This window comes from Pseudopodoces humilis, chromosome 9 (assembly GCF_049639895.1).
Source record: "Pseudopodoces humilis isolate 2021_Gansu_Grassland_sample_001 chromosome 9, ASM4963989v1, whole genome shotgun sequence".
Lineage (NCBI taxonomy): Eukaryota > Metazoa > Chordata > Aves > Passeriformes > Paridae > Pseudopodoces > Pseudopodoces humilis.
Genome location: NC_142208.1, coordinates 34,989,824 through 35,014,823, shown reverse-complemented (window position 1 = coordinate 35,014,823; position 25,000 = coordinate 34,989,824). Strand labels below are relative to the sequence as shown.

Sequence of the window (25,000 nt, the reverse complement as noted above, 5' to 3'; positions counted from 1 at the left end):
TCCCAAATCTGCAGTACCAGCTCTGCAACTCAAACCTGAGGCACCAACAAAAGACCTGTTGGCATTTCTACAATGCCCTAACTCCAGCTTGAATAATCAGGGACAGAAATCTTCTCCAGGCTAACATTTCCCATTCAAAATCTCATTCCAGGAGCAAATATTTTTTGCTTTGTTTCAAATACATCAATTTTGGGAGCGGAAAACTGCAAAGTACGTAAAAATAACCTTTTACTGGCTTTATGGACTTTTTAAATCCACGTAGGAACTGCTGGAGACATAAATACAAGAGACCTGCAGATCAGAGAAGTTCAACCACTGCCTTATCACTGCAAACTCAGCTTAACTGGCCATATTTTATCATTATTTACTGCTGTACAACCCTTCCTCCTGTTCTGGAACAGACACAGAATGGGCCTTCCAGAGACACCACGCACCAGCTCAGCTGCAATTTCTAAGTGACTGGGCCAGAAAATTAAATTTCTATTTCCCTATTCAGGATAGAAATAAATGAGGGACTTGCCTCTATTTCTCTTTGTCAGGGAGCTGGGACTCACCAAGAACTTCACCTGGGTGGCTTCGAAATTCTCCTCATCAGCTGCACCTTGCAGGCAGAGCTTGAAGTGTCCTCCCTCATGGCCCTGTGTGACAAGAGCTCACCAATGGCCAACACCTGACTCAAAATTCAGAAATTCCTGGTGGTGCACACTGAATGCACCTCCTCCCACCTCTACTCTCTTTTTTTTCCTCCCCCTTTTCTTGTTCTTGTTTTTGCCAGCCCTGGGAAGGTCACTCCTCTCCTTCTCCAGAGGAAATAACAAAAATTAAACTGAATTTACCTCAATCTGCATTGTTGGGACTCAAGAGAAGAGCAGCCTCAGAGGCTGCAGCTCTTGTGACTCGTCCTGCTACTGAGACACCCAAAGCTGCCCACAGCTCCTAAATAAATCCAGGAGCTGCAGTTTCCTGGTCACACTGATGGGAAGGTGTCTCGTTAGGGACTTTTGGATTTGGGTTCTTTTTCACTTTGAACTGAAGATTGACGAGAGGGAGGCAGTTTTCTCTTGTTTGGTCTCAGTTGTTTATTCTTTCCTTATCAGCATTACAAGGTACAAGGAGGTGTGTGCACTATGATAGAAAAGGGTAAAATGGCTCACAAAGATCCTCTTCAAGGTCTTTTATATGTCCATTTACCCAATTAACAGGTGCCAACTAAATTATTTTTCTTAGTGACCCAATGACCCAACACCTGTGTGCTGCACTGTGACATTTTTTACCCAATCACTTACTACCACCCAAAAACCTCTAGGAGAAGAACATGAAGAAGAAAGGAGAAGGACAAGAGATAACACCCTAAATCCTCCAACTTGTCTCCTGTTCTCTAAACTACATTTTCACCCATTGATTTAAGAAACTTTCTAATCTACACACTTACACTTTTCCTATCTAACTTTAACATTTGTTTTCATGTATCACCATGAAAACATGCTCAGGAATTTCACGTCATACGAAATTCAGTGTTTCTTTGAATCCTAGAACTAAGTATTGGAAACAAGGGCAAACACTCTGTATCTCAGACTCCAACAGGAAGGCAGGGCCATCTGGTCACTCAGACTGGAACAAGCAGGGAGGTTCAGCAGAAAACTCCCCAGATTCATGGATATGCTGCAGGTGTCATTCCAATATTAAGGAATCCAAAAGACGAGGTGCAGATAAAGGATTCAATGCTCACACACCTTGATAAAGCACAATTTCCAACTCGCCCTGATAAATTAAGCCCACCAACATCAACATTTCCAACTCATCAGGACCTTTGGTTTGAGGTCTTGGTCAGGATCATCAACCAAAGCTGGGAGTGCAAAATTGGGCAGCAAATTTTGGGAAGGGAAGGGAAGGGAAGGGAAGGGAAGGGAAGGGAAGGGAAGGGAAGGGAAGGGAAGGGAAGGGAAGGGAAGGGAAGGGAAGGGAAGGGAAGGGAAGGGAAGGGAAGGGAAGGGAAGGGAAGGGAAGGGAAGGGAAGGGAAGGGAAGGGAAGGGAAGGGAAGGGAAGGGAAGGGTAGGGAAGGGGGGGGAAGGAAAGGGAAGGGAAGGAAAGGGAAGGGAAGGGAAGGGAAGGGAAGGTGCGGGAAGGGAAGGGAAGGGAAGGAAGGGAAGGGAAGGGAAGGGAAGGGAAGGGAAGGGAAGGGAAGGGAAGGGAAGGGAAGGGAAGGGAAGGGAAGGGAAGGGAAGGGAAGGGAAGGGAAGGGAAGGGAAGGGAAGGGAAGGGAAGGGAAGGGAAGGGAAGGGAAGGGAAGGGGAAGGGAAGGGAAGGGAAGGGAAGGGAAGGGAAGGGAAGGGAAGGGGACTTTGGACAAGGGATGGAGGAACAGGACACAGGGAATGGCTCCCAGTGCCAGAGGGCAGGGCTGGATGGGATATTGGGAAGGAATGGTTCCCTGTGAGGGTGGTGAGGGGATGGGATGGAATTCCCAGAGCAGCTGGGGCTGCCCCTGGATCCCTGGCAGTGCCCAAGGCCAGGCTGGACATTGGGGCTGGAGCAGCTGGGACAGGGGAAGGTGTCCCTGCCATGGCTGGGGTGGCACTGGAGGGGATTTGGGGTCCCATCCCACCCCAACCCATTCTGGGATTCTATGAAAAGGGAATAAATCCACAAATTTCGAGTATCCACTTCTGTAAAACTGATTTTGCAAACTGGAATTTGCTTTACCATCTTACAGGAACAGGGATATTTCCTCTCCCACAATGCAGTATCATGTGCTACATATTTGGAATGTTATACAGATTTGGAGTAGAGAATCTTTAAATTCCCTTCCAATCCAAGACATTCAGCCAGAAGGAATCCCTTGCATCCCTCAAATACCTCCACAAACCTATTTTATATCCACCCAGGGAACAGGGTAACACCAAGCCAGGTTATCTGGGAGAAAGAAAACATTCACTCTCTGCAAACCTTTGGCCACACTGGGTCACCACAGGGATCCTGATGTCCTCCTCCAGGAAGGCTGACGGCAGAGGAGGTTGGGAGGCCCCAGCATCTCTCCTCTATTTTTCCCTGCTTCCCACAGAATTGCTTCTTCTCTCTGATTCCACTTAAGGGTTACGTTGATGAGGTTTCATTTTTCGGCACGGCCCCAAATATCCACTCCCAAAGGACTCTGGATCAAGAAATCTGCACCCTCAGTTGCTTTGTGAAGATCCAAAGATAACCTGGCCTAGAAAATTAATATATGAAACATGCAATGCAAATGTGCTCCGCTACGTGAACAAAGTGTAAGATCCTCGCTGGGCTAAAAAAGGAACAGCAAATTCTTCAGCTTTCTGTAAGTTCCTTTGTAAATGTGCACGTTAAAAATAATACTCATTAAAGTGCTTAAATGCAATAAAATGGAACTATTTCTTCACTGCATACAAATGAAGTCAGTATCAAAGTACTGATTTTTTTTTTCATTTGTATTAATTTATTACTGAGTTATAAATACCTAATGGATGGAGCTAAGATGTACACAGCACTTTCCAAACACTAATTCACAACATCCTTCCAAGAATGCTGGAGCAGCAGCAGCAAATAATTCCCAGAATCTTCTGGCTTCAGTCTCAAAGTTAAGGTGTGTTTTTGCTTTTTTTCATCTTTCTTTTAAGGAGTATGTATTTAAAAAAAAAAAAACAGAATAGCCAACAAAACAAGTGGGAAGAGGTGAAGTGTGATCCCATGAAGTCACTCAGCCTCTTGACTGATCCCAGTGCCAATCACACGGAGCTGCTTAAATGAACTGCAACTGGAATTCCCGAGATCCAAATTATTTAAACAGACATCCTGGAAGCAAGCAGAGGAGCAGTCCTACCAGTGACCCCTGATGGGATTTCAGAGATTCGAGGTTGCTCAATTAACAGGCAGCCCTAAAATCAGTGCCTTGTTTGGAGGAAGTTCTCCCAGGTCATCTGCCAGGAGAGGAGGAGCAACAGGCAGAAATTTGGGTTATTTGGGGAGTGAGAAGCAGTTGGGGTTGGGTAAACACTCCAGTCCTGCGCCTCTTAAAGAATGATTTGATTTTCCAAAGCATTTAAAGACTGTTGCAGGGATTTTCCTCAGTTGCTGAGGTTCATAATGACACATTTACCTGATGGAACAGCCCCGTTGTTTTACACAAACCTGCAGCATCAGGAAAATCCTCCTCACGCTTTGCAAGCCGCCACAAAAAAGAGGCTGCTCTTCATCCCCTGCTCTCCTGCCAAACCCAATGAAGTCAGCACAGGCACAACATGTTTATACAACATTAAGGGTTCACGTTAAGCTGAAAGCAAGGAGGAAATTTGACTTTCAGATTGGCAGATGAAGAGTGCTCGTGTATTCTGGAGCCTGCAACAAAGGAGCCGGTTGTGTTCTCGCCCACCGCGGATCCCCAACAAACCCTCCTCCCTGGAAGGATGGTCAGAGCTAAGGTCACAGCACCCTCCATCTGCATTTCAGATCTTGACTTTTGTTGGCTTTACTACTTCTTTTGGCATTAAATATGAATGATGTTCCCCGAAACATTTGGAACATTAATTATAAGGAAATAAACGTAGGAAAACGCCGGGCTCCGGTCATTGTTCACCTACGGAACGACAACCAGGAGCTTCCAGCAAAGTGCTAAAATATAAAAGGGTGATGTTCATTCATGTATTGGTCCAAGCTGCAGCACTATAAAGTACATCAAAAGGTGTTAATGGTTTCAATATTTATCTGCTGCAGGGAAGCACTCTAAAAAGAAGACAGAAAAAAAATTCTGCTAATGGCTGTGTCTCTCCATTAAAATGAAAAGCTTAATGCATCTTATAATCAGAGGACAATTTGCAAATCATTAAGAGAAATGTAAAATTCCATTAAAATACAAATCAAGAGTCCCTCACTGGACTAATAATCTTTTTGATATTATTTTGCATTTCACTATTTCTGTTCCCAATATCCAGGCACCACAAATGATCAGTTCTTGAACATGCTATTTACCACAGCCTACTTCTTTAACGAGAGACTGAGAGAAGTATAATCTGCTATTCAGAGCAGGTACTAATGAAGAATTCCATATATTCTGAAATTTAATTAAAACCCCAAAGATTTCAAATTAGATGCAATTTGAAATGCCTGGGGCAGAAATACATGCACTTGCGTGGCAAGGGTATCACGCTGAAAGTTGATACCGTAATTGGTCTTGATGTATTTTTGTGTTGCCAGGCTGAAGCACAGAACTCATAACCATATAAAAATTCTCTGTAGATTACCTGCTCATTGAAAATGCCATCACTCAGGTAGTTCTCTACTAAATTACCATGCTACTAAAATGCACAAAGTGATTCGAAGAGAAGAGTGGCACAGCTGGTCGACGCTGCCAATGAGTTATGCATGCGTCGACGCTGCCTTTTTTCTTAGTAAAATATGCTCAGTTGAATATTAAAATATAATTGGCATTCAACCTAAGTAGCTTAAACCATTTTGTTATCTTCTTTTAAACCGATTTGGCTCCTCCACAGTTATTTTCGAGGATGCGATTCACAAACTAATGACACCATCACATTCAGCTAGATTTGAACTATTTTACATTTGTCATAAATAGGGACAATTTCTACAGCCTTCTAGGGATGTCCTTTAATACTGGCTCCTCTTGAACATCAAAGGCCCAATTCATGGGGAAAAAAGAAAGAAAGGAAAAAAAGGAGTGTGCCATTTATGTTGTTCTTGCATATTTTATTCTGAGAAGAGTGCGGGATGCAAATTTCAAGTGAAAAGTGTGTTTTTCCTGTTAAGTTTCTCCTAGAATAAAATGGTCAGCAAATAAACTGGTCAGGAGATGTGACAAAACATCTTGGAAACAGGTCAGAAAGGGGCATCCTTAGGTCAAGAAGCAGCAAAATACCTTTATTATAATATTTTTTTTCCCTCAGACGTATTTGTTTATGTGCCCCTAATATAAAGGCTGTCAGAAATGTCACTATATCATAATTTCCCGAAAAAAAATTAACAATATTACTTAGAAACAAGGTGCTCACCATAGTAACAGTCCCATTAAGCACATTACCTTTGAAACAGGTTAAATGTATATGAGTATTGATGGTATTTCCTATCGATACAGGGTTTTAAGTTAACTTGCCTGAAAGTTCATTAATAAAACGGGTGTGGGAGGCTGTATTTATGAAATCCTTTCCTTTTATCTTGATTGCATGGGTTTTTATTAAGGAGGGGTGCAAAGGTTACGTGGGGCTGCATGTGTGGCAAGCCAGCCAACAAATCAAAGGAAAAATGAATTAAATTAAACTTATTCCTCACAGGTCTGCAGTGAGAGCAGGTGCCGAGGTCTGGGGCTCTGGGTGAAGATGAGCACACCACTCTGGACAAAAAAGTCATTTTCCTACACTGGTGGGGTTTTTCCACCTTCAATTCTTACCTTTTAATCTAAATCTCATCTACAAGCAGCAATGTCAAAAGTTACTGGGTTGGTCAAAATGTTTCTTAGATCAGGGTCAACTGGTTCCTTTTATTTCATGGGGAGAAAAGGGATGTGATCTTGAGCAAATTCACTTTATAAAGAAGCCTCACATGCAGGTGGCTTTTCGAGCTGCTGATTTTAGAGTGAAGCTTCCCTGATTTTGGTCCAGCTGCAGTTCTGTGCAAATATTTATCATGGAATCATGGAATGGTTTGGGTTGGAAGGGACCTCAAAGCCCATCCAGTGTCACCCCAGCCATGGCAGGGACACCTCCCACTGTCCCAGCTGCTCCAGCCTGGCTTTGGACCCTTCCAGGGATCCAGGGGCAGCCTCAGCTGCTCTGGGAATTCCATCCCAGCCCCTGCCCACCCTGCCAGGGAAGAATTCCTCCCCAGTACCCCATCACCAAAACACAAACCCTTTCTTCTTAAATAAAAGTTTGGAATAATTTCAAAATCCACACAACTCTGCAGCCATTTCAGAGTCTTGAATACTGAATATCCTCAGATTCTCTGAGAACAAGTGAAAATATTGCCATTGCACACGTGAACACTGGCTGTGGACCTTCAACCTAAACCTTTTAAGCCTTTTTACCTAAAAACCTCCCTATTTATAAAATGCTCCTTTAATTATGGCCTACCTGTAATAATGTTAAGAATACTGGCAAGAAAGGATTGTCCTACTGGAAATATAACTGATTTTTTAAAAGAAATGACCCTTTAACTGCTTTCCCCATGTCCCAGGACAGATACACTGCTCTCTCCATCCTTAGACTCTTCCAAGGTCACATCAGAGACGGGCACCTTGAAAGGCTCCACCAAAACCCCATCAACATCTGGAATCAGTGCTGCCAAAAAGGAAAATTGTACCTAAGAGGGCCTGAATTGTCCTAAATGGCCCACATTTGGCAGACAATTTACCCTATGAACTTCAATAAAAGTATTTAGGATACACTTAAAACCACATGGGCTTCCACTGGAAATTATGGGAATTTTAGTCTGAATTTAACAAGAATTGGGTCAGTTATTTTGCAGATATTTCTGTCCAGAATGCATTTGTATTGATTTTTTTTTGTTTAGTTTTGTTTTTAAATACATATAGTTGATAGAAAGCAATGGGCCAACTGGGCTGGAAAAAGAATTAGATGTATAAAAGTAACTGGGCTATTTCGGGGTTTTGCTGCTTCCATTTTTGAAGGTTGGAGAGGATTGATTTCTGTTTGCAGAAAATTGTAGGAAAGTATTGGATTGTAAAAATCCATTAAATGTCTCACAAAACAGTGACTTTCTGCTTATCAAAACTCCTCTCACATGAAATGGTAATAAAAGAAGATGCCAGTCTCTGGAATTTGAAATTTGAGTTGGCAGACAGAAATAGGAAAGCTTGTCAGCTCTGTGCACTTGAATCTGCCATGTCCAGATATGTGAAGTACGAACGTTTCCGAGCAGATTATTTCATATTTAACACTTTCTAAAAGCCTAAATAGAAATGTATTTGCATGTCTGATGAAGCTGCAGGGTTGAGAAAGGGAAAATCAGAAGCATTTCTCAACTTTTTTTTTTTTTCCTTTAATGAATTGAACCTCTCGTACCAAATTAAGAGAATTTCACAGATTGCAGCAAAAATCAGTGGTAAAAATGATATTTTGTACTTGCCTAGGAAAGGGCAAGTCTTGCCTTCTCCTCAGCATGTGAACAGAGCAGCTCAAGACCATAAAATATAAATACAGAATCCCATGATTTGGGTTGGAAGGGACCTTAAAGCTCATCCAGCTCCACACAAGGACACCTTCCACTGCCCCAGGTTGCTCCAAGCCCAATTTCCTTCCCAATCTCCCATCTATCCACACCTCTGGAAATTTATACAACCTGGTAGATTCCCACTTTCCTAGATAAATTAATTGAAATTTACATTTCTACTGGAAATAAGGGAACCATGGAGAGACGATACTGGGACTTCTGGCTGGCTGAGTTTGTTGCTTCTTCTATTAAGAATGTTTATGCTTTAACCATAAATATATATCTATATCTTATCTATATTTGTATCTTACCAATATCTATCTATCTATCTATCTATCTATCTATCTATCTATCTATCTATCTATCTAATATCTATATCTATATACATATCGATATCTATATCTATATCTATCTAATATCTATATCTATATCTATATTTATCTATATCTATCTAATATCTATATCTATATCTCTATTTATCTATATCTATCTAATATCTATATCTATATCTATATATTATCTATCTATATCTATATCTATATCTATATCTATATCTATATCTATATCTATATCTATATCTATATCTAATATCTGTATCTATATCTATATCTGTATCCATATCTATATCTATATCTATCTAATATCTATATCTATATCTATATTTATCTATATCTAATATCTATATCTATATCTATATATTATCTATCTATATCTATATCTATATCTATATCTAATATCTATATCTATATCTATATCTATCTATATCTATATCCATCTATATATATACTATCTATATCTATATCTATATCTATATCTATATCTATATATTATCTATATCTAAATCTAAATCTGTATTTCTAAGATAAAAGAAGGAAATCCCAGGGACTGCTCCTTGAAGCAAAAACTGATCCTAAGTCTTAACTTAATTACACCTGAACAAAAAGGTCACCACAGGACTGACTAAATACATTGAACCTGAACATGTGGGTGCCTGAAATATGAAAATATGTATTTAAAAAAGTTTATCCACAAACTGGCACCTGAAGCTTCAAACACTCCAGCTTTACTTGATAATGTCTCAACCAAATAAATGATTCTTACAATTTTTTTTTAAACTATAATTTAAAGGAAGGGAAAAGAGATCTATAATTAATTTTAGTAATGTAGATGCTTTTCTTATCGAAATCATTTTTATATATTGAAAATCTGAATAAATTGTATGTGGGAAAAATTTACTCTCAGGATACCATAACTAGGGTGAGCAGCACAGCCACTGAAATCCCTTTTAAATGTAAGCATCAGGGGATGTTGGAGTTGTCATCTCAGAAATAGCCAAATTAACAGTCCCACATCCTTGTGATTTAAATATTCCAGCCACAAAAAGAATAAAAAAAATACTCTGGCCTTTGCTGAGTCACAAGAAGAAAATACAGAAAAACTTACTTTTTTTTCTTTATTTGCTGCAAGCTGGGATGTTTTATAGTTTAGAAAGTGCAAAATGAGTAAAAGAGAGGTGCTAATGCCACTCCTGGAAGGGTGCAGGGTACTCAGGATGTGTTATGGAAGGGTTTTCCTCATGGGAGCTTCCCAGGGGGGAGGGTGAGCCCAGGGATGACTCTGACACAGAAAATGAGGAGTTTCCTCATCCCAGAACTGGCATATCCCTGCGTTCCCAGCACCCCTGGGCAGCACAAGTGAGGGAAGGAGCAGGAAATCACAGGGTAATTATTGATTACCCTGCTCCCAGCTCCCTTGAAGGCTCCCATTATGTATGAGGTGTTTCATCAATATCCCCTCTTGGATGAATAACGTACACCATGCATGGGGAATTTCAGCTGCAGAGCTCTCCTCTCTGCTCTCCATCCTCAGCTGTTCCTCTGGATCTCTCTGATCCAGAGCTGGGCTCTGCCTCTGGCTTGGAATGTGACAGAATCATGGGGTGGTTTGGGTTGGAAGGGACCTTGAAGTCCATCATGTTCCTGTCCATGGCAGGGACACCTTCCCCTGTCCCAGCTGCTCCAGCCCCAATGTCCAGCCTGGCCTTGGGCACTGCCAGGGATCCAGGGGCAGCCCCAGCTGCTCTGGGCACCTGTGCCAGGGCCTGCCCACCCTGCCAGGAACAATTCCTGCCCAAAATCCAACGCAAGCTGACCCTCCTTCAGTTTAAAACCATTAACGCCACTTCCAGACCTCTGAGCCCTGACACAGGAATTCACAGCTCATGTGAAGGAACAGGAGGACTGAGCTGGACTGGGGGAAAAGCTCAGCTTTGCTCCAGGACAAGGACTGGATGGAGGAACTCCACCCTCGGGAATCTAAAGGACTCACCCAGTGAGGAGAGCACAGCAGGCCAGGAGCAGAACCCCAGGGCTGCTGCTCGTCACAGAGTGAAGGAAAACTCTGGTGTGACTCCAATTTCCTCTGCTGCTGTGCTCTAATGAGCCATCTGGCCCACAAACACAGCCACAGTGCCACGGCTGCAGCCACCAAGGGAGGGCAGGGAATCCAGGAGTCAGCATCGCCTTCCCCACAGTGCCACAGACCCAGAGATCACTCAGAGATCCCCCAGAGATCCCCCAGAGATCACCCACACATCCCCCAGAGATCCCCCAGAGATCCCCCAGAGATCCCCCAGAGATCCCCCAGAGATCCTCCAGAGATCACCCACACATCACCCAGAGATCCTCCAGAGATCACCCAGAGATCCCACAGAGATCACCCAGAGATCATCCACAGATCACATCACCCACACATCACCCACACATCACCCACACATCACCCATACATCACCCACACATCACCCACACATCACCCACCCCAGGCACAGCCCTCAAAATAGTAACAATCCCATTTTCCTGTTACAGAGAAAGGGAGCTAATCACCAGGATACATTAAGAGCAATTAATCATTTCCCATTAGGAACGTTCAGGGATTTTTCTGAGATGTCCCACTCAGAGGAGTGGGAAAACCTGACTTTCTCTTTGTGACACAGGTTGTTGAAATTACATTCCACATTTTCAACTATGTTTAAAAATAAATATATTGGCTGCACATAAAGTGGAGAGCTGGTAAGGAGAGAGCTCCTGGAGGTGTTGGGAAACCAAATTTTTCCCTCTCCACAACTCCCTGACAGGGAGTCAGGTGAGGGTCGGGCTCTGCTCCCAGGGAACAAGGGACAGGATTTGGGGAAATGGCCTCAAACTGTGCAAGGGAGGTTTAGATTGGAGATCAGGGAAAATTTCTTCATGGGAAACCTGTCCAGCCCTGGCACAGTCTCTCCAGGGCAGTGGTGGAGTCACCACCCCTGGAAAAGTTGAAAAACCAAGTGGATGTGGCACCTGGGGACAAGGATTAGTGGTGAGCACGGTGATGGTGCTGGGAATGGTTGAGCTGGATGATCTCAAAGGTCTTTGCCAACCCTAATGGTTCTCCTGCCTGCATCAAGATTCAGATTATTCCACCTTTGCAAATGCCAAGTTACGAGGGGAATGGTTTGTTTTGTATTTTAACTGCTTTTAAACACATTTCCCCCGTTTAACAGTAATTTAGAAAATTAAAGGCACTTTAGAAAAATTTAAGATATAGGAGAAGGCATTGAAACAGCAAATACCAAAGTTTCATAGAATTTCTTAATAAATATAAAGAAGATAATCTCTACTTTCTGAATCTGCAAATCTCTCTGCTTTTGTTATATCAGAGTTGATTACCATGGTTTTCCTCTCCACAAGGAACTATGTCTTCAAAGCTGGCACAAAAGCAGCTGCAGAAAACTGACCATGAATTGAGAAGTGTTTCATCCCCAAAGCACTCCACACATTTTTTTGTTAGATGAAGAACCTTTTTAATGTGTTTTTTTTTTTGGCATAAGCAAAACCCTTCCGGTCCCCAGATGAAGTTAGTGCAGAAAAATAAAATAAAATTTGATATAAGCACTGATTAGGAAGGAATTATGCAACAGTGAGTCCTGATTAAAAAAGCACTTGAGGATGGAACTCGAATCCTCTATCAGAGAGCAATGCTGTACATGGTCACATTTACAGGGAGGTGGGGAAAGAAGGGTAAAGGTTTTGATGATCAGGGAATCACAGAATTCCAGCCTGGGATGGGTCAGAGGGATCTTAAAGCTCATCCAGTTCCACTCCTGCCATGGGCAGGGACACCTTCCACTGTCCCAGATTGCTCAGGGCTCCAGAGCTGCTGCTGAACAGAAATGTAAGGAAATCAGAGTGATGAGAAAAAGCCTTTCTGGCTTTGGATCCTGGTGCTCTCACTGATGTTTGTTCTGCGTTTTTAAGTGCCTGGAGAAATGAGCAGGCACTTTCAAATGTAAATGTGAGAAAGTAAATAAATACCAAATTCCTAATTTAGCACAGCTGCAATTCTGATGTGCAGATAAACTGAAGTGCAATCCATCATCATTTGATTTTTACCTCACCTTTCTCCTAAATAACTTTTAAAACCAGTTCCTTCCAATTTTTGACGTCTATTTCCACATTCCTTCCAACATAATTTTTTTTCTGTTTTATGAAAGTATCAGTAGGAGAGTGACAGAAGAACAGAAATGCTCTCACATCGTTGTGATTTGAGCCAATTAATCCCTCATTAGCGTTTCCATGACGTAGGTGCCTTCCCCCAGTAAAACACACCCACAGCTGGGCCAAGAGCAAACAGCGGAGGTGGATGGAAACATCTGGAACGTGCATGGAGAGGAGAACGCTGCCCTGCAGCCCTGCCCAGCACCCAGCCCGTGCTGCAGGCACCCAGACCCACACCCTGAGCACCAGTGGCACCAGCAGTGCCACCCCTCAGTGCCACAGCCACAGCTGACAGCCACCAGCCACAGCCCACCCCTGCCACAGCTCCTGCCTGGCTTTTCTGCTTGGATGGCGCTGAAGAACTCTCCTTCCTTTCCTCAAAAATTCAAGGGTGGTGGTTGTTTCCCTCAAGAAGCTTCCTGTTAACAAATATCTATATTTACCCCTTTTGAAAGTTCTTTGGTGCCTTGCAGTGTTGCCTGCACAGGGAGGTTGTGCCCTAGGGATGGACCAAAGTCTTCTACAAACTCAGGGTTCAACCCCAAACCTGCAGCTAGAACACAGTCAGCAGCGCTTACACCAAGGAATTTCATTCACAAAGCTAAAAAGAATTCAAGAGCCCATCTAGGAAAACTAATGAAAAGAAAAAAGCATTATTTAAAATGTCTTATAATCTTCTGATGGATAATCTGGGAGGCAGAATTCCCCTGCTGTTGTTCAGAGATGGCAGGAGCAGCAGCAGCAGGAATATTTCCTACCCAGCTTTGCCCATTCACATCCACCTCAATGTTAAAGTTTCCACAACACTGCACTTCACTTTATCCCAGCTAATACAAAAGTTCCTCAGTACCACCCTGGAATTTGGCTGTGAAAGATCTGGCACTGGGGAATTTTCATAACATGGGTGTACAGAAGATGCTCACAGAAACAAAGCTCACAGATCCTGAGATTCCCTTATTCACCAAAAAATGATGGCATTTGGGGCAGGCAAGAAGGCACTGCAAACACCAGACTTCTGAGATGATGCTTATTATTATTACTAAAGATAATGGGACCCATTTTATTTCAAATGATTCATTTCTGTTATGAGGCCTTCAGGAACACAGTCAATAAATGGAGGGACTTTTCTCAGGTGTTGCTTTCATCTAAATTCATAAATAGCACAACTTGGCAGTAACAAATCTCTTTGTTTAAAACTATCAGTGTGTTGTCTATGATAACTCTGAGGAATAAAACCACAGTGACCTTACACAACCTATCCCTGACTGCTGTCCTGGCGCTTTGCTCCTGACAGGGACACAGAACCACAAAATCAGGAGAAGATTGCAACAATCAGGGAGTTACTGAGGTTGGAAAATCCTTTTGAGCCCATCAATTCCAACCATTCCCCAGCACTGCCAAGATCCATGTCCCCAGGTGTCACATCCAAAGGCTTTTCCATGCCCCCAGGGATGGGGACTCCATCACTGCCCAGGGCAGCCTTTTCCTTTTCCAGGAAGGAATTCTCCCAGATCTCCAACCTAAACCTCTGCTCCTGCAACGTGAGGCCATTTCCACTCTTCCTTCTTGTTCTCTGTGAGCAGAGCCAGCCCCACCCTGGCTGCCCCCTCCTGTCAGGGAGCTTTAGAGAGTGATGCCAAAGCCTCAGCCCCCCCTCTTGGTGGCCAAAAGCTGCTTTAAGTAGCCACCACCTCACCGAGCAGCTCCCAGCCCTTCAGGTGTGTTCACACCCCAACCTTTCAGTGTCATTCTCCAGATGAAGGGTGAGGGAGACGGGAGGCTGATGGCAGAGGGCAGGGAGGGTGGCACTGACCTCTCTGCAGCAGGGGGTGGTGGAAGGCTGGCAGGGGCAGGCTCCCTGTGGTCGCTGGCTCACAGAAGTAGGCTCGCAGCCAGGCCGTGCACTGCTGCAGGGGCTCCGGCATCTCCTCGGCTCCCTCGCACACCTCGCAAGCCACCGAGGACTCTGCCCTGCTGAGACACAGAGAAATGCAAAATTACAGAGGTAAAAATGACAAAACCAGGCTGGACAGAGCTCTGAACAATCTGGTCCCTTGAGTGGGACAACACGATCTTGAAGGTCCCTTCCAAGCGAAACAACTCTGTGATGCTGTGACAAAACCGAGTATCCACACTCTGTATCAGCAAAATAAAAGTCTCAAAACATTTAATCTGGACTCAGACCTTTTTTCTAGTCAGAGAGAAGTGATGGGATTCCTTGCAGCAGTAACAAAGACTCACTCTCATCACCTCTACAAATGCAAAGATGACCCAGTGTTACAAACACCTGTAAGAAAATCCACGGAAAAGCGGTAAAAGCCATGTGGGAAATGTCAGGGAGCAAGAACACCACCCAGGCCCATGCTGAAGGACACATCCTTGTGCTTCCAGGATGGATGGAGCTGAGGCTCCTCCTCCACATCCCCCGGGGGCTGCAGTCCCTTGTCCCCAGGCTCATCCCTGGGGAAGGAGGGAAGGAAGCAGCTCCCTTCCCCATCCCCGCTTCCTCCAGCGCCGTGGCAGGTCTCTGCTTCCCTCCCCTGATTGAATTGGAAGGAAGCAATTCAGAATTCATTTGATTTTCAATGGCAGCTCGTGCTTGCAGGGGCTGAGGAGCAAAGTGAGTGAACAGAAAGCACCTGTAAATAAAAATGTGCTTCTTCCCATGCTCTTTTTTTTCTTTTTCTTTTCCTCTGTAAGAGCAAGGTGTGGATGAGAGTGATGAGAAAGGGAACCCTGGATTTGCAGCTGTGTTTCCCTGTGCTTCAGGGGTGCAGAGCAGTGCTGGGAAAGGGGTGGTGGTGCTCTCCTGGTGCTTCCCAAGGCTGGGGTGTGGTGGGGGGCTCTGAGAACTGCAGAGATTGTGTGAGGACAGCAACAAACACACAGCCCATCAGCAGTGCACCCATGAGAAAGGATGGAGACAACACCAAGGGTGATGGCAGAACAGCAACCCCTGCCAGCAATCTTCTCACATCCAGAACCCTCACCACCACTGAGGGGCCACCCAAAGGTTTCCTGATTCTTGCAGCTTTTCCCCCCAGCTGGAAATAAAGCCAGAGCCAAAAGTTCCTCAATGCTGGACCCCAACAGCAGAGTCCTCTGGTGAGAGGCTGGATGTGCCCCAAAGCAAGGAAATGAAGAGAAAACTCTGGCAATATCAAAATACATGTGAACCTGAGACAAGGGAAGAGAAAACCAGAGTGATTGTGCCTGCCAGGTATGGGACAGAGCAAACCAACCCCAATTTCTGAGTGTGCTGCGAGGAGGGGAAAGGATTTCCTGAGACTCCTCTGAGCAAAAAGCCAAAGCCAATGAACCAAGTGATGCTCCAGGAACGGCACCGAAGAGCCACGAGGCAGCTCTGCAGACACCCAGCATCTGCAGAGCTTGGCCCAGCACTGGGACGCTGGAGAATGAGCAGAGCCTCTGGATGGGCTCAGGGATGTGCCAGGGGTTGGGGAAAGGCCACACTCAGATGTGGAGCCCTCGCTCACCTGGTGCCTGATCAAACAGCTCTGCCGCTCCCCCAGCCCCAACTCAGCTTCTGATTAATTGTGAGCCACTGGAGGCCTCTCAATTCCTGATGGGAAAGTGGAGATGGACAATTAAAACACTCCAGGAGTCCATGGCTTGGAGCAGAGGCAAATCAAATCTGCACAATCAGCTTTGGATCCAGTTTGGTAAGAGTTAAGTGCAATTTTACTTCTCTTTCCATTTATTTACCAGATCGATGGTTTTAACTTTCCTTTACGCATGTGAAGTAGGATCAAGTTGCTTTTTAAAACTACTTTATGCTGTTTTTCTGATTAATAATGTCTTTGCTAAAAGAAAAGGTATGAAATTCATGCACAGACCTTTGGACACAAATCCCCATGACATGGACTTGAAACCAAGCTCCCAACACCACGGATAATCTGTTATTTCACACAGGTTCAACACAGCAGAATACAGCTCTGTTTTACTGTGAACTGTTGGAGCTACAACAAAATAATAATGAGAGAATATAATGACAATAACTCCTCTGAAACCTGGGAGAGAAGTGAGGAGACTTTTCTGCTCCATTTATCCAGAAGAGCAGGAAGAGTGCTCAAAGCTACGGTCTCCTGTTTTTCACATCATCCTGTTTCCCATTCTTGGGAGTCTGGAAATCATTTGGGCTGTAATGGCAGCAGTAAAACAGAAAAACTCCATCTCTTCATGGCTCCAGGAGCAGCAGCTCCGGGCTCTGCCTCCAACTGCAGACAGGGACCAGCCCAAGGACACCCAACCACCATCAGTCAGCCCCAAAACAAGTGGGGAGCAGCCAGGGAGACTCTGGGAGCACCTCCCAGAGCCTGAAGGGGCTCCAGGAGAGCTGGAGAGGGACTGGGGACAAGGGATGGAGGGACAGGACACAGGGAATGGCTCCCAGAGCCAGAGGGCAGGGCTGGATGGGATTTTGGGCAGGAATTGTTCCTGGCAGGGTGGGGAGGAGATGGGATGGAATTCCCAGAGCAGCTGGAGCTACCCCTGGATCCCTGGCAGTGCCCAAGGCCAGGCTGGACATTGGGGCTGGAGCAGCTGGGACAGGGGAAGGTGTCCCTGCCATGGCTGGGGTGAGATTTGAGGTTCCATTCCGAGCCAAACCATCACACACACATTCCTCCCTTCTCCAGGTGTTCCCTGGCAGGAGTGTTTGGATAGAATTTCTTTTTAATTTTCTTTTTAATTGCTGCTTTTAATCTCAGTGCCCTGCCACTGCTGAGCATCTCCAGATGTTTTTGGTGGGGCCATTCTCCCAGCAACTCATCACCAGGGGCTCTCCCAACACCTGCCACCTCCACGGCCACCTCCACCTTTGCCAAGAAAGGGAACGCTTTGCAAGGCAGAAATGAATTTGCTTTCCAGGAATGCACTGACTTCTTTTCCTGCAGGATACAAACTCCATGTGCCAACACACACACCCAGAGCTTCAAACTGGCAGGGAGTTGAAAAAAAGGAAAACCTTCATATTAATTTTGCTTGGCTAGAGATGGCAACCAGGCTATTCCTGGGAATTTGACAGCTTTAATAAAGAAAAAGAAGGCACATAACTCATGTATGGTGTCTTCTGCTGGCCTTTCTCCCCTCCCTGCCCTTCCCTCCTCCCCTTTCCCTTCCCAAACTTGCACAGCAGAACTTCCACAAACTACCTCGGCATTAAATATCCGACTGAAAACACCAGCTGCCTTTTAAAGGATTTTCTCAGGCTTCAAAGCCTTAAGTACCTTTCAAAAAGCAGAGTCAAAGTGGTCTCAAAACATTGGTAAGAAGAGCAGAGGAGTTACATCATGGGAAATTCCCCCTCTGGAAGGAAATCCCTCTGCTCAGAGTCACATTTCTTGGAAGGTTTCTCAACACCCTACTCCAGGCACGGATCTTTGAGCACTTCTGAGTCAAGATGGAAAGGAACAAGTTGAAATTTAGAGAAAAACACACACCTAAAAGTCATATGAACTACCTGGGCCTAAACTTTAGGAATGAAAAAGGAAAAAGGGCCTTTCTTAATGTCCTGCCCTGGGTGAGCCCCAAGGAAAGGATCACAGAGGCACCAGCAGTGCACAAGGCAGTGGCCAAAGTGGCCATTCACTGTTTTACCTATGGAAAGTTTAAGTCTTAAACTTGTGATCAACAAGATGCAATTTTAGTTTTATACAGGAAAATAACATAAATGTGTTCACTGAAAAATAAAAAACCCCAAACCCGAAATCTGACTGCTTTGCTTGCACCCTGGAGAATTTTTTAATTTTTTCCTTAAAAAGTACCAATGGCTTTTTTATATTTTTTTTGCAGTGGGGCTGGAATCATGAGAAACATTTATTTAAACCACATTAATATTATTTAAATTGCTTCCACTTTCATCAGAGTCTGTCACTGCACTTGTTTTCATTCCCAAATGATGCTGGGTGCTGCCTGGCATCCCAAAAATGCCAAAGTGGAGGGTTTTGTAAAAATACAAACAATTGGTCAACAAACAATTATTGCTGCTGGGGTTTAGTGTGCATTTTATATTTTATTTTATTTTATTTTATTTTATTTTATTTTATTTTATTTTATTTTAATTTTATTTTATTTTTTATTTTATTTTTATTTATTTTATTTTATTTTTTATTTGTTTTCTATTTTATTTTATTTTATTTTTATTTAATTTTATTTTATTTTATTTTATTTTATTTTATTTTATTTTATTTTATTTTTTTACCAAGATTTTTTTTGTTTGCAGCAACGTGGTGCCCTCTAATATGTCAGCAGTGTCACATGTCTGTCACATGTCTGCCTTAACTTTTGGGGATATTTGGGGTAAATGGATATTTAACTCCACATGACCAACATGGCTTTACAGGGAGATATTTCATTAAAATGAAAAACTCCTCAATTAGAAATAAGAGCTTATTTTAAGCTATCTAAAGACATCTAGAAATAAATATATATTTTTTCCAGTTGGATGTGCCTTTTTTCTGGCCAGGCACCCCCTGCTGCTGCTGCGCATCTCCAGCCCATGGTGGTGATGTCCAAGGGAGCCCAAAATCAACCCCAACGTGGGAATCCACCCCAGGATTAGGGTTTTCACACAGCACAGCTATTCCACACCATTCCTCCTGCAATCCTATATATTCCTTTCCATCCCAGCCCTTTCCAGAGGCTGCCCAAGCCCGGGGAGCCAGCTGGCTCCTGCACCCACACAGCTCGGAGTCCTCCCAAAGCTCCAGCCCAGCCCTGCTCCTCCTGTGCCTCCTCACGTCTGCATGGGATGGAAGGAAGGAAAAGCTGGTTTTAGCAGAGGGGGAGGAAAGCAGCAGCACCTGTTTCAGTTTAACAGGCTCCTTCCAAAACCACTGCCAAGAACTGGAAGTTTCTAAGGCGCTTCCAAAATAAACATGTAAGCAGAGGACTGGCTTCGGGATCATCCCAAATAGCTCAACCATGACGAAAAGCAGAGAAATGCTGGGAGAAGCCTGAAGTGGCAGGATGTTTATTATTTATTTCTGAGCTGATTTTTGCCTCAGTCCTTCAGAATCTTAAGGGAAACAAGGTGGACCTTGAGGTGTGCTGAAAGGAAGGGGAAGTACCACAATGACCCCGCTGGCACATTCCCTGAGGGAAAGCCAGGAGCTGGCAGCTTCCTTGGGATAAATAAATACCATGAGAATGCTGTAGCAGCTCCCATAACATATTTATAAAATAGGTGTCTATTTATAAAATATTTGTCTATTTTAAATGCAATTGATTGGTTGAATGTAAGATCCAAATGCCACTTCCACTGCTTGTAGCCACATGCACCTGAGTGTTTGATCCCTGGAAAACCACCTCCCCTTCCAGTGGTTTGCCTAAGGAGAGGTTTAGAAACTGAGCCAGTGAAGAGTCCCCTTTACCTCAGATTTAAAAATTTCAATATTTTTCCTTTGTTTAAGATAGAAATGAAAAAAAGCTCTTCAGCTAAAAAAAAGGTTGCAACTCCTCCTAGCCTGGAATCAACAAAGTTCCATTGGTACATGTGGGCAGACTCAGATTACGTTATTAATTCTAATTTTTTTAAATTTTAAATTTTTTGGTAATGTTTCATCGTTTAAAATTTTGTCATTTTGTAATTTTACCTGATTTTAAATTTTTTTTTCTGTTTTTTTCTGTGATTTTCTTTCCCTGTGGTGGGAAGAGCCTGGTGACTGTTGCTGCAGAGCTCCATGAGTGTCATTAACATAGATAATTCTGAATATTTATCTAAGTTATAATATAATAATTAATACAATAATATATTATTATTTATCTAAGTCATAATGCATATCTAGATATGTAAAATAGTTAATAACAGAGCTCCTAAGCCAGAGTAAATTTTTACATTTGCAGAAGTCACTGTTGATCCTCTAGGACCTGAATGGTAACTCTTGCCATGAAATACATATGAGGGGCCAGAATAATCTTAAAATTATTGTTCTTTAAATGGATTTTTTTTGTTTTATCAGCAAATGACTGAAGACAAGTTGTCACATAACTCTCACACGTGTGAATTCATAACAGAAAAAAGTTGCATTAACTGGAAACTGAAGGCTGTCTTTTTCTTACAATTTTATAGATCTGTGCTTACCTTACCAAAGTAATGTTCTCTTAGTGAAATAGCTGGTGTGTTACCTTTCAAATGGAAGAATCAGTGATGATTAGCAGGCAAAAATTAACATTAAAATGGGACTTAGTGAGGCAGCATTATTTCTTCCACACCAACAGAGTGAATAGATATTTATACTGGAGCCTTCATTGTGAAATTAACTAAAAATTTATTTTCTCCACACCTAAATGTCATTTAAGCAGCCTTTCTTTGATAGATGAAGGCTAAAGCCACCCCAAAACTGCAGCTGAATTATCTGGTCTCTAATGACTCCAAACCGATTACGGGATGCAGAGCAATCTCGTTAAATTTTATTCCAAAGCCTACTACACTGGTGTTTTCTCTTATTTTTCTATCAATGAAGCCCAGGAGGTTTAAGGACAATTCATTATGTATGAGACCCAACTTACAGTGCTTGACTGTTGATTAATAGCAAAGTTTGCTGGGTGTACATTTGCAGCATTAGATGCATACAATATGCTAACTTATTCTTCCACCCAAGCTAATTATTTACCAAAATGACTACTTGAGACTACAATTTATTAAATGCATGCATCCAGTCTCGATTTGGCCCCAAAAGACAGCCTGGAATGAAGATCTTTTACTTGATGTGACAACTTCTGGAAACAGTGTTATTAATATTGTAAATGTGGCAAATAAAGAGTTCAAATAGCCGGGTGGCTCTGCTGCATTTCTTCCCCACAACTGAATCAAGGAACAAAGTGCCTTTTTAGGTTTAAAATTCATGGGGAAGCACATCCTGACATAGTTTAATTTAGCTGCTTATAAATGAAGTGGCTCTATGATGGGAGGGAGAGATTAAAAAAGGGATGAGAGCTGCAATAAACAGCAATAACCCCCAATTCCTGTCGAACGGCCCCGACACTGCTCTTTTAAGGCCTATTAAGGAAAAATTGATGCATTTAGGGAAGAACACAAGAAGTCAGAGCTGAGTCAGACTTAGTCCTTGTCATACAACCTGTGCAATGTTCTCCTTATTCTGTTTTTGTCTGTTCTGGAGGATGTAAATTCTTATGGATCTGACTGGTGAGAAATTCTGCATCCTCTCTTTGGGAAAGAAGCATCTGCACAGAGATTTGTGCATCATATTCATGATATTAGTTCCAAAGAAATAATATAACAAAAAATATATATAATTAATTACACAATATATTAATAGATTAAATTATTGATACAGTAAGTAATAAATAAACACACCTCCTGAGTGAATACAAAGATATCCAAATAGACTAATTTTTTTCCCTGGCTTTTGCAAATAATGACATTAAATTTGGGGGCCAAACTGGGCTTGTCCAAGCCCATGATCCCTGCAAAGCTGCTCCCTGCTTATTGCCTGCTCCTGGTGTGCACCAGCAAACACTTCAAAGGATGGAGTGAGACTCCTGTCTCCACATGCCAAGATAAGGAAAATCAATGTCAATGCCCAAAAGACTCAAGTGATAGCACTGAAGGTCATTAAATGCTACTCACTGCCCTGGTCCATTAAAGTTTTGATTGGAATCCTATACAGGGAGACACAGATTTCAAACAAGATCCTGCCCTGGGATGTGGCACTGCGAGACCACGGCGGTGACTTCCCGAGGAGCACCTGAAACACATCCAAGGAAAACAATGCTCTGTGTGTGTGGGCTTGGCTCCCTTTCCCTGAGCATTTATTGTGTTTTCACAGCAGTGAATCCCATTAGGAACAAAGATCTCTGTTAAAGCAACAGCCAGGTGGAAGGACAGCCGCAAAGTTCTGGTTCTTCAACCACCTCGATCTTCTCCTGTGTGTCCCAGTGCCCTTTGCTGTCTGCTCCATGGTGGCCTCCTTCCCTCAATCCCAGAGTGGTTTGGGTTGGAAGGGACATTAAACATAACCTTGTTCCACCCCTGCCATGGTAGGGACACCTTCCCCTGTCCCAGGCTGCTCCTGGCCCTGTCCAGCCTGGCCTTGGACACATCCAGGGATCCAGGGGCAGCCCCAGCTGCTCTGTGCCAGGGCCTCACCACTCTCACAGGAAGAATTTCTCCCCAATATTCCATCTATCCCTGCCCTTTGGCAGTTTGAAGCCATTCCCTTTTTCCTGCCACTCCTGTCCACAGTCCTCTCCTTAGCCCACCTTTGAAGTTCTGCCTTTTCCTGGCCACCACCACTCTGCTGACCTCCTGTGGTCTGGACCATCTCTGGACTGCTCTGCTGAAGATGTCCTGCTCCACCTCCACGCTTCCATTCCGGTTCTGCTTTCCTCCTGTTTCCCACCCACAGCTTTTCCAGGCTAATTCCTGGTCTCTCTGGATTTCATCCTGTGCGTTTCTACCTCATTTGTGTCAGCAGGAGTTATCCAGGCCAAGACAACCACAGTCAGCTCTGGTGCTCATCAGCACCGGGAGTTCCATCAGCTCAGAGACCTTCCCCAGAGACACCCACTCCTCTCCATGAATGAAACCCTTCAAAGACCAACAGCTGGGACCTACTGAGAGAGCACAAATGCTCCTAATATCAGAGTGACCTCTTCATAAATATTTCCGTTTCAAATCAGTAGGTTTGGCAGCAGAACGACCGGAAAATTTGCCGAAAAGATTAAAAAAGCCCAATTTCTGTGCATCTTCTGTGCTGGAAAGGACCACCCTGTTCTAGATTGAGAACGGGGGAGATCGAGCACATCCTGAACCAGCAACAACTGAGCAGATGCTTCGCATTAAATTAGTTTTAAAGCAGGAAGCAGAACTGGAGCCAAGTTCCAAGCGGCAGCACACTCTGCCCGAGATGTTCGGCAACATTAAGCATAGGTGATATCATCAGTTCTAGCTTTAATTAGGTTAAAAGAAAGTCAGTTAATTTTAGCACTTACAAGAAATTGTTACAAAACATTTTTTTCTTATATAAAAGAAGTGTCCCATCAGACCTGGGAGGTCGGTTTTATCACAGGCAATTAACTGTGTTAGGGCTGGCTGCAGGGGACCCTTAAACCGCTCACGGCGCTCCCTGCGCCGCTGTCCCCACTGCTTCTGGGGATTCACCGCCATCCCCAGCCCTCTGCAACGGCCACAAACCCACCAGCCCTGCTCAGCACCCTGCCTCGCAGCCATAACCCAATGGCTAACTGCTTTCTGAAGTCAAATTTATATTTTTTCTACATAGATAGATATAATCCAAATTATGCATGGATTTAAAAAAAAAACCAAACCAAAACCACCAAGCCTAAGGGAGTTAAAATACACATTACAACCCTTACACTGCAAGACCCAGGTCTCTGATCTGGTGCACGGGGACACTGAAGGACAAAAACTTAAGGTGAATTATTGGAACTGGGCCCTGACTTTGGATGTCCACCTTGACGTGCGTCAGTGCATGAATTCCAGATGACAGTGAGCACCAAGAATTATAATCAAAAGCACCTGCAGATCCTCCAGCCTATTAAAATGAATTAAGATACAGATAAATCAGGAACCTCTTTAGAATTCAACTCGCTAGGACATTTTTCAAAGCGAGTTCCCAGTGTGGATGTAAAGTCTGTGACCCCTGAGCATCTCCTGTTGAAGTGAGTCCAGAGGCCACAAAGATGCTGCATGGCTGGAGCCCCTCTGCTCTGGAGCCAGGCTTGGGAGAGCTGGGGGTGTTCACCTGGAGAAGACTCTGGGGACACCTTAGAGCACCTCAGAAAAACTAATATATCCCAATTAAAACAGCATAGTTAATAGAAATCTCCAAAGCCTTTCTGCAGGGCTTTGAGGTTGCTACCACACACATCAGCAGGGTCTCTCCCAAAATGGCATCACCCAGCCAAGGCTGTACCTCTTACCCATTTGGCCCCAACCACAAAAATACAACAGTAGGGAGAACAAAGAATAAAGAGTATTTTCCTTCGTTGGGACCAAGGTTTTCCAGCACTCCTCGTTTGCTCTGGCCAACACTCCCCAGTGCCTTGGTCACCTCTGGGCAGGCTCTGGCAGGATGGGACCTCCTGCACGAACCAAGAGAGCCCTCCCCTGCCACAGGCCATCCCTGCACCCTCTGCACCCAGGAGGAAAAGCTTTTCTCCCAGGTAACCAAGCAGGACCCAATCACAGGATTGGAAAGCCAGCAGGGCACATCAATAAAACCAATAAAAATACAGTTTCAAAAAGTGCTGTTATAATTAA

General features: G+C 43.7%; 1 protein-coding gene across 4 annotated transcripts in view; it reads right to left on the bottom strand.

Moving 5' to 3' along the window:
- MGMT (O-6-methylguanine-DNA methyltransferase) overlaps positions 1–25,000 on the bottom strand; it is a 138,241-nt gene that overhangs the window by 16,884 nt on the left and 96,357 nt on the right. For 3 of the 4 annotated variants that reach the window (XM_088059743.1, XM_014257693.2, XM_014257694.2), the window contains one exon: positions 14,546–14,706. In XM_088059743.1, coding sequence (XP_087915869.1) covers positions 14,546–14,706 — 161 coding nt within the window. The remainder of the gene's footprint in view (positions 1–14,545; positions 14,707–25,000) is intronic. The other variant, XM_088059744.1, reaches the window with a different exon arrangement.